At 41.9% G+C, this 17,410-nt stretch overlaps 1 protein-coding gene across 2 annotated transcripts in view; it reads left to right on the forward strand.

Moving 5' to 3' along the window:
• Positions 1-17,410, forward strand: part of LOC143770082 (core histone macro-H2A.2-like) — a 111,295-nt gene that overhangs the window by 89,445 nt on the left and 4,440 nt on the right. For both annotated transcript variants that reach the window (XM_077259331.1, XM_077259330.1), the window contains 4 exons: positions 1,383-1,489; positions 4,008-4,205; positions 12,106-12,213; positions 13,506-13,605. In XM_077259331.1, coding sequence (XP_077115446.1) covers positions 1,383-1,489; positions 4,008-4,205; positions 12,106-12,213; positions 13,506-13,605 — 513 coding nt within the window. The remainder of the gene's footprint in view (positions 1-1,382; positions 1,490-4,007; positions 4,206-12,105; positions 12,214-13,505; positions 13,606-17,410) is intronic.

A 17,410-nucleotide genomic window follows, 5' to 3' on the forward strand; every position in this document is an offset into this window, starting at 1 on the left:
TCAGTTGCTGTTTGTTTGTGGGCCTTTCTGTCTGAAGTTTAGTCTTTAACAAGTGAAATGCATGCTCAATTGGGCTGAGATCAGGTGACTGACTTGGCCATTCAAGAATATTCCACTTCTTTGCTTTAATAAACTCCTGGGTTGCTTTGGCTTTATGTTTTGGGTCATTGTCCATCTGTAGTATGAAACAATGACCAATCAGTTTGGCTGCATTTGGCTGGATCTGAGCACACAGTATGGCTTTGAATACCTCAGAATTCATTCTGCTGCTTCTGTCCTGTGTCACATCATCAATAAACACTAGTGACCCAGTGCCACTGGCAGCCATGCATGCCCAAGCCATCACACTGCCTCTGCCGTGTTTTACAGATGATGTGGTATGCTTTGCATCATGAGCTGTACCACTCCTTTGCCATACTTTTCTCTTTCCATCATTCTGGTAGAGGTTGATCTTGGTTTCATCTGCCCAAAGAATGTTCTTCCAGAACTGTGCTGGCTTTTTTAGATGTTTTTTTTAGCAAAGTCCAGTCTAGCCTTTTTCTTCTTGATGCTTATGAGTGGCTTGCACTGTGCAGTGAACCCTCTGTATTTACTTCCATGCAGTCTTCTCTTTATGGTAGATTTGGATATTGATACGCCGACCTCCTGGAGAGTGGTGGTCACTTGGTTGGCTGTTGTGAAGGGGTTTCTCTTCACCATGGAGATTATTCTGTGATCATCCCCCACTGTTGTCTTCCGTGGGTGCCCAGGTCTTTTTGCATTGATGAGTTCACCAGTGCTTTCTTTCTTTCTCAGAATGTACCAAACTGTAGATTTTGCCACTCCTAATATTGTAGCAATTTCTCGGATGGGTTTTTTCTGTTTTCGCAGCTTAAGGATGGCTTGTTTCACATGCATGGCGAGCTCCTTTGACCACATGTTTATTTCACAGCAAAACCTTCCAAATGCAAGCACCACACCTCAAATCAACTCCAGGCCTTTTATCTGCTTAATTGAGAATGACATAACGAAGGGATTGCCCACACCTGTCCATGAAATAGCCTTGGAGTCAATTGTCCAATTACTTTTGGTCCTTTTAAAAACAGGGTGGCACATGTTAAGGAGCTGAAACTCCTAAACCCTTCAAGTGGATACCCTCAAATGAAAGCTGAAAGTCTGAACTTCAACTGCATCTGAATTGTTTTGTTTAAAATTCATTGTGGTAATGTCTATAACCAAAATAAGAAAAATGTTATCTCTGTCCAAATATATATGGACGTAATTGTAATTGCTTGTTGCATGCCTAATAATATATTTTTGGCTACATGTTTGTATGACTATTGCTACATTAGTTATTAATATGATGGACAGTAATTTGTATAAACTATTTTCTCCCCTCGCAGCTGAAATCCTGGAGCTGGCAGGGAATGCCGCCAGAGACAATAAGAAAGGGAGAATTACTCCGCGGCACATTCTGTTAGCAGTTGCCAATGATGAAGAACTCAATCAGGTACATGTAGAATTTTTCCTTGCACATGGGATGGGGTTAAACCTATGGACGTTGTACTGAAAGAAGTTTACCTTGTGGCTAGTATCCATTGGATAGTGGCACAAGTCAGTACTGTTCTCTAGGAGCTTATGGAAACAGTCAAGTGCATCAGTGCATCTGTTTTATTCTCTCATAGATACATATGTGGCCAAATCTTTGCTGGAAACTGGAAAAGGCTTTGTTGGTCCCAGCGGTCTATAGATTAGATTGATATAATATAAATAGTGAATGGTTTCATACGCAGTTTTTGGTGCTTTCTTTTTTGCTTTTTTTAAAGGGAACTGGTCACCCACCCAGGCGTTTGTAACTAAACCTTGTGCAGCAGTAATGCTGCATTCTGACAAGGTGGCTCTTTTAGTTCGGGTCCCTGGCACTACTGAAAGAATTGTTTTTGAAATTTGTCCCTCATACCTCGAAATCACCACAGGGGCAGGTCTTTCCCCCCTAATCCAGACGCCTCACAGCCGTCACTCATGGCCTCTGCGTGCCGCCTCCTCTTCTTTCATTAGCGTCCCCTGCACCTGCGTTGTAAGGGTATGTGCACACGTCCGGATTTCTTGCAGAAATTTCCTGAAGAAAACCGGAAATTTTCTGCAAGAAATCCGCAGTTTTTTTCCATTTTTTTCGCGTTTTTTTTTAGCATTCTGCAAGCGTAATTAGCTTGCAGAATGCTAAAGTTTTCCAAGGGATCTGTAGCATTGCTTGGAAAACAGACTGACAAGTTGGTCACACTTGTCAAACATAGTGTTTGACAAGTGTGACCAACTTTTTAAAAGATAGAATGTTTAAAAATAATAAAAAAAATTAAAAAAATGCTTATACTCACCTGCAGACAGCTGATCTCCTCAGCGGCGTCCGTTCCTATAGCTGGTGTGTGTGCGCAGGACCTTCCATGACGTCACGGTCACGTGAGCGGTCACATGACCGGTCTCGCGACCAATCACAGGACCGCGATGTCATCGCAGGTCCTTCACCGCACACCAGCTATAGGAACCGAGGCGGCAGCATGCACCTGAGAGGCGGGAAGACATCGAAGGTGAATATATCACTATTTTTTATTTTAATTCTATTTTTTTGACCAATTATATGGTGCCCAGTCCGTGGAGGAGAGTCTCCTCTCCTCCACCCTGGGTACCAACCGCACATAATCTGCTTACTTCCCGCATCGTGTGCACAGCCCCGTGCGGAAAGTATACAGATCAATGCACTCCTAGGTGTGCGGAATCCCCGCAATTCCGCATTTTTAATGAACATGTTGCTTTTTTTTCCGCGATGCGATTTTTTCGCGGAAAAAAATGTAACATTTGCACAAGAAATGCGGAATACACTGTAAATAATAGGAGGCATATGTTAGCGTTTTTTTCGCGTTTTTATAGCAAAAAAACCCGCGAAAAATACTGAACGTGTGCACATGGCCTAAGTTCAAAGGGCAGCTCAACTGCGCATGCCTGAAAAAAAAATAACAGCACAAGCGCCGGGAACGCTAATGAAGGAAGAGGAGGCAGCACCAGAGGCCATGAGTGACGGCTGTGAAGTGTCTGGATTAGGGGGGGAAAGACCTGCCCCGTGGCGATTTCGAGGTATGTGGAACAAATTTCAAAAACGATTATTGCTGCAGTGCCAGGGACCCGAACTAAAAGAGCCACCTTGTCACAATGCAGCATTAGTGCTGCACAAGTGGCTCTAGTTACAAGCGCCTGGGGGGTGACAGGTTCCCTTTAAGCCAAGGCTAGACCTGGATACAAAAAGGATTAAAAACATGAAGGAAGGGCTTATTCTTCTACCTCTTATTTGGGTCCATTTTGGCTTTTTCTTGAAAAGCTGCATTAAAAACTGTAGCCGGATTTTTCCCTGTTGTTTGTGACAGATTTAGTTGATCATTGGAAACAAATAGTTCTGTGCGGTGACTGGGGCTGCAGACGATAGATCATCCTAGAGCGCTAGCTAGAATTAGGGTAAGTTCACATGAGGTGTTTTTTTTCTGCATTTTTTACAGAAAAAGATCATGTTTTTCTTGCATTTTTGCAGCGATTTTTGTGCATTTTTTTCTGGAGGTTTTGGCATGCTAGACTTGTCTCTTTTGCATACTGATAAAGTTTAGTGTTGAAAAAAAGTCCTATTCTATAGAATCAGGTTTTGACACAAAAAGCGCAGCAAAACCTGATACCTGCGTTGCGTTTTTTCACCACCCATTCAAGTCAATAGGTGAAAAACGCTGAAAAGACGCTAAAAGAAGTGACATGCTCTGTCCAAAAAAACATGCAAAGCACAAAATACTGATGATAAAAAGACCAATGTGTGTGTAGGAGATTTCTGAAATCTCATAGGCTTTGCTGGTACTGTAAAATACAGCTGAAAATTAGGATAAAAAAAAGCAGCAAAAACGCCTTGTGTGAATTTGGCCTTAAAAGTATTTTCTTACACACACAAGCTTCAGTTAGGTTCACCCAGTCTGATCCCAAAGCTGTTTCTGTTGTAGTTACTCCGAGGGGTGACCATTGCAAGTGGAGGGGTCCTACCAAGAATTCACCCTGAACTCTTGGCTAAAAAACGCGGCTCCCGCGGCAAAGAGACTATCCTTTCTCAGCCTGTAGAGAAAAAAAAGAAAAAGGGTGGCAAAGCATTGAACAAAGGGACGAAGAAGGCAAAAGCTGGGAAGAGCAAAGTACTCAGAAAGGTGAGCATCATTACCTGGGGCTGTGGCATGTCCGTACTATGGCGCTCAGGTTATGCGCAGTAGATGCTCTGCTATTTCAGACACTTCTATTTTCTTCATTGCATGGTTTCATATTAATTATGATTCCCAACTAAACTACTAAGAAGAGGGCTTAACAGGAAGTAAGCAAATATTTCTAACCAGATCAACACTGAAAAGGTAAGTACAATTAATAGATGTATCCAAAGCACTGCTACTTCCAGATCGTGTGCACCCAGCCTCAGAATTGAAATAGGAGTGCACTTAAAGGGGTTTTCCCCTTGAACAAAAGTTAATTTTAATCAATAGATCTTGGAATAATAATAATAAATTCCACATTTGGATGTGTTTAAAGGGAACCTATCACCCCGTTTTTTAAAGATGAGATAAAAATAGCGTTAAATAGGGGCAGAGTTGTGCTTTACATGGCCACACAAGGCCCATTCATACAAATAATTACACACTACAAACAATATGTGGGAAAAAATGGCCGTGTCTTTTATTTTTGAGTTACTCAAAATTTCCATCACATACATATTGTTCTTAAAAATTTCACTCATATAATAACCCAAAGTTTTAACCATTATAATAACCAATCCACCCCTAAGGGCGATTTTCCTCACAAAATAAAGTTGACACGACAGGGGGAATACCAAACAAAGGGAGGGAGGGTGGGATCTTCAGTTTCTTCAACTTCACCGACGTCTGAGGTGAAATTCAAATTCCAAGGGCTTTTATATCTCAGGAAAAAACCGCCAAAGCCCGCATTAACCAATAGGAAGCTCTTCTTTGAGCGCCAGCATTCCCTTAGAAAAACCAGATTAAACTGCTTCTGGCGAAAAACGCCAAAGCTTACCTCAGATACCACAAATAACCAACCATGGTATTAAATTAACTCAGTTTTCCTTCAGGGCCTGTGAGGCCATGAGACCCCCCCCTATAATTTTGATATTATTGACGGGGGAGGGCTAACATGGCCACACAAGGCCCATTCATACAAATAATTACACACTACAAACAATATGTGGGAAAAAATGGCCGTGTCTTTTATTTTTGAGTTACTCAAAATTTCCATCACATACATATTGTTCTTAAAAATTTCACTCATATAATAACCCAAAGTTTTAACCATTATAATAACCAATCCACCCCTAAGGGCGATTTTCCACATGCCAGGGTTCAAGGAATCCTGGCCCTTCCACTAGCACACAGCCATTTCTCCACCATTGTTTGGAGGTTTAAATTGAAAATATCTAATCCTATCTCTGACAGGTGAACTAAATCACGCCTGTAAAGGCCTGGTAAAAAACCTTCCAGGTCCTCATGCCTGAAAGAGAAGCTGTTAATCAAGGGAAGGAATTTTGACATTGCTCGGTTAACCCTTTTCCGAATCTTCTCTATAAATGAAAGTTCAACACTGTTCCATAGTAACCTTGGAATGATCTCTGAACAAACAAAAGAAGAACAAGGAGAAAACTGCTTGAAAAATACGAAATCTGATCTAAACAAGGCTAATAATTCCAACGTTTTGCTTTTCCCAAGATCATTTCCTCCTAGGTGGAAGATTACCAAGTCCGGGGAAGGAAACCTAGAAAAACATTTTTTAAACTCCACTGGAAGATCATACCAGGACATCCCTCTTACGCTGTACCAAAAAATTTGAACGAAATCATGACTAAAAGAAAGGTTCTCAGAATAAAAACGTAGTCTAGCTCTCTTCTGAGCCCAAAAAACATGAGTCTCCAACGATCCATACAATCTTGGAACCTGAAATTAAAATCAAACTTGGTTATCATATAATTCATGTCTCACATAAAGCTTGAATCTATCCGATTCCCATCTTCCCAGCCGCATAATCTGAGAATCCTGTAAGCCAGCTCTAGCCGCCTCTGTTGCTGCTCCTATTCGAAAAGAGTGAGAAGTAAATCTTAAATGATCTTTTTTTAATATCTGCAAGCATTTTTTTAAAACTGCATTAAATTGAAAAATGGTTGCGGGGCTGCCGTCCGAATGCATAAACAATGGTCCTGCTATAATAGGCCTAACGCTCAACCACTTTTTAATATTTATAACTGGGCAAAATTCTTTTCCCGGTAAGGCATCAATTTTCATCCTGAAGCCTCGGCCCGATTGATCTGTTTTGGATCTCCTTATAAAAAGAAATAAGTGAGAATCTGAAACAGTAACATCAGAAACCATTAGACCCGATATATTATCTTTCTTAGCTGATACCAGTTCCCCGACTCTTAACGCTCCGAAAAACGCTAAAGAAAAAGCTGCAGAAAACAAAGATGCCTCAATTGAATTATTACAAACGCTCTGAAGGGATATACAAAGATCCCTTAAAAGCGGGAGGGAAATCGGGCGTCTAGTATCCGGCTTAAAATTGGTTCGTTTAAACCCCTTCAAAAACTGTTTAATAGGGAACAAACTTGTCAACGGAGCTTTACCAAACAATTTCAAAAAGAAAGATACCCCAGCCAAGGATTTTGCGACCGCAGAGTAAGATAACCCTTTTTTGCAAAGAAATTCAGCAAACCTCAAACCGGAAATAGGGCTGGAGAGGCTATAATCGAAATTATTCACACTGCAAAAATTAATCCATTGTTGCCATGCGGCTGAGTAATCAGCCCATGATCTCGCTGACAATGAACTTTCAATAAAATGCGGAATTAGCTCAAAACCATGTCCCAAAGCTCCTGTGGGAAAGGCGTCAGATCCATATCTGCCGTAGGTACCTGTTGGTGAAAAATTTTCCATTGTTGCTGGCACAAAGAATCCGAGATTGATTCTAACCTATTTCTACCCGATTTGGCTTTTAGCCATATATTTAAATTAAGGCATAACAGTACTAACTGTCTCAGAATTTTCATGGCCCAGAAATTTTTTGAAGTAAGTGTGTTAATCCCGAATATAACGCCTTTGTTGTTTGACAAAATTATGATCCTATTATCTCTCATTAGGTGCCCCCACAAATAAAGACCTGAAAAAATTGAAAAAAGTTCCAAAACCATAGAATTACCAATCAAATTGTTACGAACCCAAGAATCAGGCCATTTGTGAGACACCCAATGAGGGGAAAACAGGATACCAAAACCCGTATAAGGATCGCAAGAAAACGCAAAATTGAGGGTATCAGCCAGAACAAAATCCGATTGCCAACAGGATTTTCCGTTGTAACCTGCCAAAAATGCACGCCAAATCCTGGCGTCTTCTCTCAACTCTGATGAGACTCTGATATGCGAATTAGGAGAAGAAAATCCAATAGTGGAGTTATAAAGACGTCTAGAGAAAATTCTTCCCATCGGGATCACACGTAAAGCGAAGTTTAGTAGGCCCAGCAAGGACTGCATGTCTTTCAAAATTACCTTTTCTTTGGCCAAAAATTTATCTAAAGAATTCAGCAATTTTTTAATCTTATCCTCTGGAAGTCTACATTCCATCTCAACTGAATCGAGTGTAATACCCAAGAAATCGATCACGTTCGTAGGTAAGCAGGTCTTGTCGTGTGCTAATGGAACCCCAAATTTATCGCACATGGCTATGAAACAATTCAATGCATCCAGACAAGCATTTGATGAAGCAGGTCCGACAAACAAGAAATCATCAAGGTGGTGTAGAATTCCAGCGTCCTGTAAGCTGTGTTCAACTACCCAGTGGAGAAAAGAAGAAAAACTTTCAAAATAATAGCAGGAAAGGGAAAAACCCATGGGTAAACACATATCAAAGAAAAACTGGTTATCAAATTGAAAACCCAAGGAATTGAAACCTAGCGGATGTACAGGAAGCAACCGAAATGCAGACTTAATGTCGGATTTAGCCATCAGCGACAACCTACCAAATTTTTTAAGAAGATCAACTGCGGAGTCGAAAGTAGAATAAGAGACAGAACATAGGGATTTATCCACTTCATCATTCAATGAGGAACCATAAGGGTAAGATAAATGATGGATCATGCGGAAGCTCCCCGATTCTTTCTTTGGTACAATTCCCAGGGGAGAAATCCGAAAATTCTCAAATGGGGGGGAAGAAAAGGGGCCCGCTATTCTGCCTAAGCTCAATTCTTCTAAAATCTTTTTTCTAGCTACCTCGTGTTGCAAATATAGAGATGCAAGATTTTTTACCACCACGCAACCCGGGCCTTTAAATTGAGGGACCTCAAAACCGTAACAGAAACAATTGAATAATAAATTACTGGTCGTTTGGTTTGGGTAGATGTTTAACCACCATAGCATTTCTGATAATCTCACCGGGGTCTGAGCTTTTTGAAATTGGATCCCTGGAAGCTGTTTGAGGTGTTTGTTTCCGGAAGCACTTGGAACCAGGGTGCTGGTTCCCACAAAAGGAGCACTCATGCCGAAACCTGCATGAGTTGCCCCATTTGCACGTGGAATCATTAAATGCGAAACAGACCCCTTTTTTTTGAAAACTAGAATTTCGTTGTTTATTGGGGTACTGTCTCTGTGGAAGCATCAGGTTTATCCATAAACCTACGTCTTTTACGCCCCAAGAAATATTGGGGTGTACTGCTAATTTTTGTCTGAACGCTTCATCGTAGTGAAACCAGGCAAGGCCTCCGAAATTGCGGAAGGCCTCCAAAATAATGTCTATGTGCTGAAACAGCTTGCTGCATAGATTGGGGTACTTCTCCCCTAAAATCGCTGCATAAATACAGAACGCCTGCAGCCAGTTATTGAAGGACTTCAATGGGCCACGCTTTGGGTCATCTTCAGGTTTTATGTCCTTGTCGGACCTAAAGGAATGCTCTTTCCGAGGGAGTAATGAAAATAAATCAACATAGCTATTATTCCAAATGAGCTCCTTAACTGCAGAGCTCAAATGGAATCCAAGGGGTGTAATTTCGCATGTAAGAGCCTCCTTGTATGGGTTCTGTTGTACTGGAATAACCTCAGGGTTAGTGGATGGCAAAGTAATAGAAGAATTATTAAGAGAATCCCCTAAAGACTCTGCCAAAACACTCTTAATCATATCCCTAAGCTGGCTAGGATGCACAGACAGGGGCACAATATTTATCTCACCCCTTCTGGACGATCCTCCTCTCTGCATCAGGTCCTCTGAGCAGCCTGCGCTCAAGCCTTGTACAGAAGGCGAACGCAGCTGGGATTCTTCTGGGGCTGTAGAAGCCTGTTCTTCCTCTGAATCTTCGGTTTGGATGCTGATCGACGTCTGCTTCATAAAAGGGGAAGGGGCTGGCAGCGCCGCTGAGACCCTACGAGATGAAGCCGCTGCAGCGCTTTTACGGCTGCTAGCGGGAGAGGATCTCCTGGTGCTTTGCTGTGATGGCGCCGCCTTGTTCTGGCGCTGCGAAACTCGCACCGGACTCTGGGATTTGCTGGCAGCTGGGCGGCGTGACCTCCTACTCACATCCGGTGCGCGGTCACTGTGACATGAAGACGGAAGGGGCGGCGATAAGCTCCTCTGCGGCATCTTCCTTCTGGAGCGGCTGACTGGAATCACCGCCGTGCTCGCTTCAAGCACCGGCGGCTGTACCTGAGGGCTCGGTGACAGAAAACTTGCACCGTCGGTCTGAGGAGTAGGTAAGGGGTTGGTGGCTAAACAGCTTCTCAGCCATTCTACTCTGTCTTCTTTACCGGCTCTTGACAGAAGTTGCTGGAAAAGGTCCTCCATGCTGTATCTTCAGTTTCTTCAACTTCACCGACGTCTGAGGTGAAATTCAAATTCCAAGGGCTTTTATATCTCAGGAAAAAACCGCCAAAGCCCGCATTAACCAATAGGAAGCTCTTCTTTGAGCGCCAGCATTCCCTTAGAAAAACCAGATTAAACTGCTTCTGGCGAAAAACGCCAAAGCTTACCTCAGATACCACAAATAACCAACCATGGTATTAAATTAACTCACAGTTTTCCTTCAGGGCCTGTGAGGCCATGAGACCCCCCCCCCCCCCCCTATAATTTTGATATTATTGACGGGGGAGGGCTAACATTAGTGTCTTTTTTTTTTGTGCCTTTATTCCCCACCTATGCTGCCGAATCCACTGCGCAGGTGTAGAAAAAGAGCGCGATCTGCGCTATTCCCCTGGTCATCGGTGGGGGCGGCCATCTTCCTTAGGCCGCGCTTGCGCAGATGGAGTGCTCTGCTGCACGGGGCTTCAGGAAAATGGCCGCGGGATGCCGCGCGTGCGCAGATGGAGATCGCGGCGGCCATTTTCCTGAAGCCGAGATGCGCAGTGGATTCGGCAATTGGACATGCGCAAACCACTACGCCACCAACGGAAAGATAAGCAAGATCTGGGGGGGAAGAAACAGCAATGTCACCACGCCCATTTGACCAGACCAGCGTGAGTGACAGCCCAAAAAGGCGACTTTACAAAGGTATTTCGGCAGCCTAGGTGGGGAATAAAGGCACAAAAAAGACACTAATGTAAAGCACAGCTCTGCCCCTATTTAACGCTATTTTTATCTCATCTTTAAAAAATGGGGTGAATTCCAAGTGTGGTGAAAATGTTGGGTTGTTTTTTGCTTTTTAATGTTCACTAAATGCTAAAACTGACCTGCCATTACGAGTTCAGATACCAAACATTTGTTTAAAAAAAAAAAAAAAAAAAAACCATTTTCCAAGACCCTTTAGCTTCTCCATTTTTTTGTGATCTTGGGTTGGATGAGGTCTTATTTTTTATATGCCTGGCTGACATTTGATTGATACCACTTTGGTGCAGATACGATCTTTTGATTGCCCGTTATTGCATTTTATTGCAATGTAGCAGTGACTTTAAAAAAAAACAATTTTGGCATTTTAAATTTTGTTTCTCGTTATGCCGAGTAGCGATCGGGTTAGTTCTTTTTTTCCATTGATAGATTGGACGATTCTGAATTAAGTCATACCAATTATGTGTATGTTTGATCTTTTTATTGTTTCATTTTGAATGGGGCAAAGGGGAGGGGTGATTTGAACTTTTATATTTTGTTTTATTTTTTTAAATTTTTAAAAACTTCTTTCTTTTTTTTTTTTTGCTTTTTGCATGCTTTAATAGTCTCCATAGGAGACTAGAAGCTGCAATACTTTGATCTCCTCTGCTACACATCAGATCGTCTTTGTGTAGCAGAAATGCTCACTTTCTATGAGCGCCGACCTGAGGCGGCGCTCATAACAATCTGGCAATGACAACCATAAAGGTTTGCTGTAGGCCTCTGGTTGTCATGCCCACCCATCGGTGACCCGCAATCATGTGATGGGATTAGCGACGAGATTCTTATAAGCATGAGTTAAATGCCGCTGTTAGAGATTGACAGCGGCAATAAACTAGTTAACAGCCGCCGGTGGATCGCGATTCCATCCGCAGGTTGTTGCGGGCACATGTCAGCTGTCATGTGCCTGGAAAGGTGTAGGCTCTGCATCGGAACCCCCACCAAATAAGGAGTCCAACATGGGCGTATTGTTATGCTACATGTTGGAAAGGGGTTAAAAACATCCAATTGTGGAAGTTGTTATTCCAAGATCTATTTATTTAAAATCTGCTTTTGTTCATGGGGAAAAAAAAACCTAAAAAAATCCAGAATACTACGCCAATTTGGTCTGGTTTTATTAATATTGTAGATAATTTGCGCCAACTATAATAATAGCTGTAATTATAGCCAAGTACAAATGGGTGTCTGCGACTAGGGGTATAGATGTTTAGGCCCCTATTCATCATTTGCAGGTTTTTTAAAGTCACTTTTCTTTTTTGTCCTGTGGTATTTGTTGCTGTTCTTTGTGTCACTGTGAAATGTGGTTCATGAATTTTGTGCAAAGGCAAAAATTATCTTTTTATTTTTGTAATTCTCAAGGGGCTAATCTGCTCTTTCCACTTGTATAGTATTCTTTTAGTGGTGTTCACTAAACAAGATTGTCTTTACCTTCTAATAGGAAAAGCAGGCAGATGGAAAGGAAGGTGCGTCCAGTTCCACATCAGACGATGGACCAGGAGATGGGTTTACCATCCTTTCCTCAAAGAGTCTTTTGCTTGGGCAGAAGGTAAGTTTTTACTTTAAATTTGACATTAAATACTTAGTAAGATTTATCAGAGCCTATTACAGTAATAAAGTGTAGAAGTGACTGCATCTTCAATGGCCGCCACTGTGCTGCTCAGCTTCTATCACTGCCATCACATGATTGCCATTAGCGGGGCTGCACTAGTGTCACTCACCTCCTTTTATCACCACCCGCCAATAACAATGTGTCTCAAGGAAAGAGGTGGCTTACGAAACATACAGTGGGTTCAGTATTCATACCCCTTTTAAATTTTTCACTGTTTATTTCATTGCAGCCATTTAATAAATTCAAAAAAGTTAATTTTTTTTCTCATTAATGTACACTCTGCACCCCATCTTGACTGGAATAAAAACAGAAATGTAGAAATTTTTGCAAATTTCTTAAAGAAAAACTGAAATATTTGACCCTTTGCTCAAATTAAAAAAAATTAACTTTTTTTGAATTTACCAAATAGCTGCAATGAAACAAAGAGTGAAAAATGTAAAGGGGTCTGAATACTTTCCGTACCCACTGTAGATTGTGACGGCGACCACTGAAAATGCTGGAGGCAGAGACAGAAGAAGTGTGGCAGCAGGGTCCGAAGCTGCGGTCACCTCTCAATCACCCTCCCTGAAACAAGATGTCATCTGGAGACGCAAGCTGTGATAAGTGACCACAGTGACACCTCCTGATAATGTCCTGTTTCAGGGAGGAGTTGAAAAAAGTTGTAGGGCCATCTTCCTATGGCCGGGGGTGCACACGATCCGGAAGTGGCAGCGCTTTGGACGTCCAAAGCGCTGCCTTCTATTGAACGCAGGTGAATCCACATGTGATCACTGAACCGTGTGGATTCCGCGTCCAATACATTCTATTGGTGATTTTTCTCTTGCGGAGACGCGAGAGGTTGACATGCTGCAGTCTGGAGAGACGCACTACATGTCGATCTCCATGGGTGATCCGCAGCGTCCAACCTGCAGCGTTTACTGATCATGTGCACATGCCTTAGACGTCGAAATGTCACAGAAACAAAATAAAAATAAAATGCAAATGTAGTGAATAGCTGGATCGCGAGAATACTAGCGAAATTTTATAAAAAAGCACATTACAAAGGTCCTTAATGTGTAAAGATGGTTATTTATGAAAGACACTATAGGTATCGGACAACCCCTTTAATCATCCGTATAATCTTGTATCATGACAGTGGGAGTCATACTTGTTGGCATGGCGTCACACGTCTACAGACAACATACTAAAAACATTTGCTTTGTGTGTTTTGTTTTGTTTTTTTCACCCAGTTGTCCCTGACTCAAAGTGATCTCGGTCATATAGGCTCAATGAAAGTTGAAGGTATTATACATCCAACAACAGCTGAAATCGACCTGAAGGAAGATATAGGTAGGTTTTATAGTCATTGATGAGTGTTTTACTGCTATTTACATAGTTACATATTTAGTGAGGTTAAAAGGAGATATATCTGTTTGGTTCAATTTGTTATCCAAGAGTGCTGATCCATAGGAAGCCGATGAAAAATGCAATTGTTGATTTGGCCAGGGAATCAAACGGTTACAGAATATAGAAGGAATGCCTGTAATCGCTTATACTCAACACTCTGCATTTTCAAGCAAAACCCTTTTTACCTGTAGAATGAAGATCCCTCGCTGTTCATTCAGGCTCAGATATATGCCGATCATTGCCAAACGTCAATTGTGTTCAATCTCCCCTGACTGTTCTGCACAGAAATTTACAATCTAACGTCTCCAATTTTATATTCTGAATGAACATTTACACTTGCATATTTCTTGCGAAGAAAGTTGAGTTGTCAGTATATCTGTAGGCATTGTCCACATGAGGCTGATCCCCCCACAAACTTTCTGCAGCTGCAAAAACCGCTGCTGATTTTGTTACAGAAATGTTGTGACCCATTTGTATCGCAAAGGATAGATCAAGTGTATGGTGGAAATCAACAGCATAATTGTCATGCAGTGGATGTCTGTTCCAAGGCACCTGTCAAATTCAGCTGCAGAGAAAAATCATAAAATCCAATCCATAATACTGGTGCTGTAATATGCTGCAGATTTTCTGACCAGCAAATCCAGACTGAGAAGGAAATTTCCATTCGACAAATGAGGAGACTCTAAATTAAAACCGTTATGACACTTATTTTAGTATCTTTGGTACATAAACCATAAACTCCATAATTGCTGGCTAATACTGAGGAAGAGGGTAATTCTTTATTTTTAGAGCACCATTGATTCCATGGTGGTAAACGTGTGAAAAGGGTTTACATGCAAAATCTCTATATAAATTACAATGAACTGACTGGTACAGAGAAGGAGAGGCCCTGCTCTCATGGGCTTACAGGGTAATGAGGAAGGAGACCATAGGTTGGGGGGTGGCAGCAGCTTCGGTGGCGGTCAGATGACAGCGGGGTTATTGTAGGCTTTCCTAAAGAGATGAGTTTTCATGTTATGTCTGAAAGTTCCGAATGTGGGAGACAATCGCATGTGTTGGAGCACAGAATTCTAGAAGATGAGGGATACGCTTGAGAAGTTTTGGAGGTGATTGGGTATGAATGTACAAGGGTGGCGAAGAAAAGGAGATCTTGTAAGGACGTGAGATTACGTTTGCGGAAGTTTCGGGAGATCAGTTTGGAGATGTACTGCAGAGACAGACTACTTAGTAATTTAAACTGGATGCGCCAGGTAATTGAAAGCCAGTGAAAGTCTTGGCAGAGGGGAGAGGTGAAGGCAGGGGGAGACGTATTAATCTGGCAACAGATTATTAATAGAGTGTTAGGAGGATATGGAGTAGTTGAGGGGGGAGATGATGAGGACATGCACTAACATTTTAGTAGATTTGGGGTGGAGAAAAGGAAAATTCAGGAAATGTTTTTTAACCCGTTAACGATCTAAGACTTACTGTGGCCGACATAACTCACCTCCCCCTCTTTTGTGCGGACTCCGGCGATGAGCCCGCACCTTTTCCGATCCACCCGCGGCTGTTAACTAGTTAAATGTCATTGTCACTCTTTGACAGTGGCATTTAACTCATGTAAACTGGATGTGCATCATAGCTCTGCCCATTGGTGCCCGTCTCACAGTACCGTGGTTGCTGATGGTTTGGCATGACAACCCGGGGTCTGCAGGAGATTCCTGTGGTTGTCATTGCTGAACTGCTATGAGCACCGCCCGGTGGTCGATGCGCATAGCAGTTGATCATTTTGTTTACACATAGCAGGGCCTCCGCCCTACTGCGTGTAACACAGGCAATCGGATGATCGCAGCTTCTAGTCTTCCATGGAGACTATTGAAGCAAGTAAAAAAAAATAAAAATTAATGTATTAAAAAAATATAAAAGTTCAAATCACCCCCTTTTGCCTCATGCAGAATAAAAAAAGTACACATTTGGAATCGCCAAATCTATCAAGATATAAAAATAATTAATCTGATAGGTAAACGGAAAAAAATCAAAGCGCCACAATTAAGTTTTTTTGGTCGCTGCAACATTGCAGTACAATGCAATGACGGACGATCAATACATTGTATCCATCCCAAAAGGGTATCAATAAAAATGTAAGGTTGGCACTCAAAAAAATAAGCCTTCACCCAGATCCTGAAAAATGTAGATGCTACATGTCTCAGAAAATAGCGCCTTTTTTATCACTACTTAAATAAAGCAGAACCTATACATGTTTGCCATCTATGAATTGGCAATCACATGGGGAATCATAATAGCAAGTCAGGTTTAGCATTTAGTGTACTGTACATGGTTTAAGAAAAAAATAATCTATTGCGGGATTGCACTTTTTTTGCAATTTCAACGCACTTAGAATTTTTTTTGTTCCCGTTTTCCAGTACACGACATGGTAATAGCAATGGTGTTGTTGAAAAGTAAAACTTGTTCTGCAAAAAAGAAGCCTTCACATGGCCATATTGACTGAAAAATAACAAAGTTAGGGCTCTGGGAAGAAGGGGAGCAAAAAATGGAAATACCCCTTGTTCTTAAGGGGTTAAGTAGGAGTTGGGAAGAGATTGGACGTGTAGTTTGTAAGACAGGGCAGACTCAAGGGTTAGGCTACTTTCACTCTTGCGTTGTGACGGACGTCGCAATGCGTCGTTATGTAGAAAAAAACGCATTCCTGCAAAGTTGCCCGCAGGATGCGTTTTTTCTCCATAGACTTACATTAGTGACGGATGCGTCGTGTTTTGGCGGACCGTCAGCACAAAAAAAAACGTTCCATGTAACTTTTTTTGTGCGTCGAGTCCGCCATTTTCGACCGCGCATGCGCAGCCGAAACTCCGCCCCCTCCTCCCCGGAACTCTCACTGGGCAGCGGATGCGTTGTAAAACTGCATCCGCTTCCCACGTTGTGCTACATTAACACACTGTCTGTCGGGCCGACAGTTTGCGACGGCCCGTACCGACGGACTAGTGTGAAAGTAGCCTTACATTGAGGCAACAGACTTGTGATACATGGAAAAGTGTGATATCATTTAATTTATTGTGATAGATCTGGGAGTTAGGGGTGAGTCAGATGGAAGAAAGATGATTAGTTTGATTTGGTCCACATTGAGTTTTAGAAAGCTCTTGTGAAGGAGGAGGATGTGGCTAATAAACACGTTAGGATTCTGGGTCACAGAGCGGTGACGTTTGGGCCAGAGAGAGAGATTGAGTGCCATCAGCATATAGGTGATAGTGGAAGCAATGGGACTTTGAAATGTCCCAGGCTAAAGATGTAGATGGAGAAGAGTAGGGGTCCCAGGACAGAATCTTGAGGGACACCAACAGAGTGGGTGGGATGAGGGAGTATGGAAATGGGATACTCTAAGTGTGTGGTTACTGGGAATGTTCTGATGTACACAACCTAATAGACTATTACTGTGAGATCACATATTTGGACCTGCAGGGAATTTACTAATCAAGTCTTCTCTGCTGCAATATAAATGTGTTTTTTTTTGTTATAATCATGTTCTGTCTAAGATCTGTATAATAAATGGATTTCAGCTCCTCTTGGAACCAATAAAAATTAGCTATGCACAAAAATAAATAAAAATTGCTTAGTCTTAAAGAATAGAGCCTGGAATTACCGGTTATGTTCTTATGTTGTTACAAATGCATTTTGTTTTTTATTAAATGTGGTTGGGTTAATAGGACATGGACATCACAGGGGGGTTTCTTCCCACTTGCATGACTTAAAGGGG

The sequence above is a fragment of the Ranitomeya variabilis genome, chromosome 4, assembly GCF_051348905.1.
Source record: "Ranitomeya variabilis isolate aRanVar5 chromosome 4, aRanVar5.hap1, whole genome shotgun sequence".
Taxonomy (NCBI): domain Eukaryota; kingdom Metazoa; phylum Chordata; class Amphibia; order Anura; family Dendrobatidae; genus Ranitomeya; species Ranitomeya variabilis.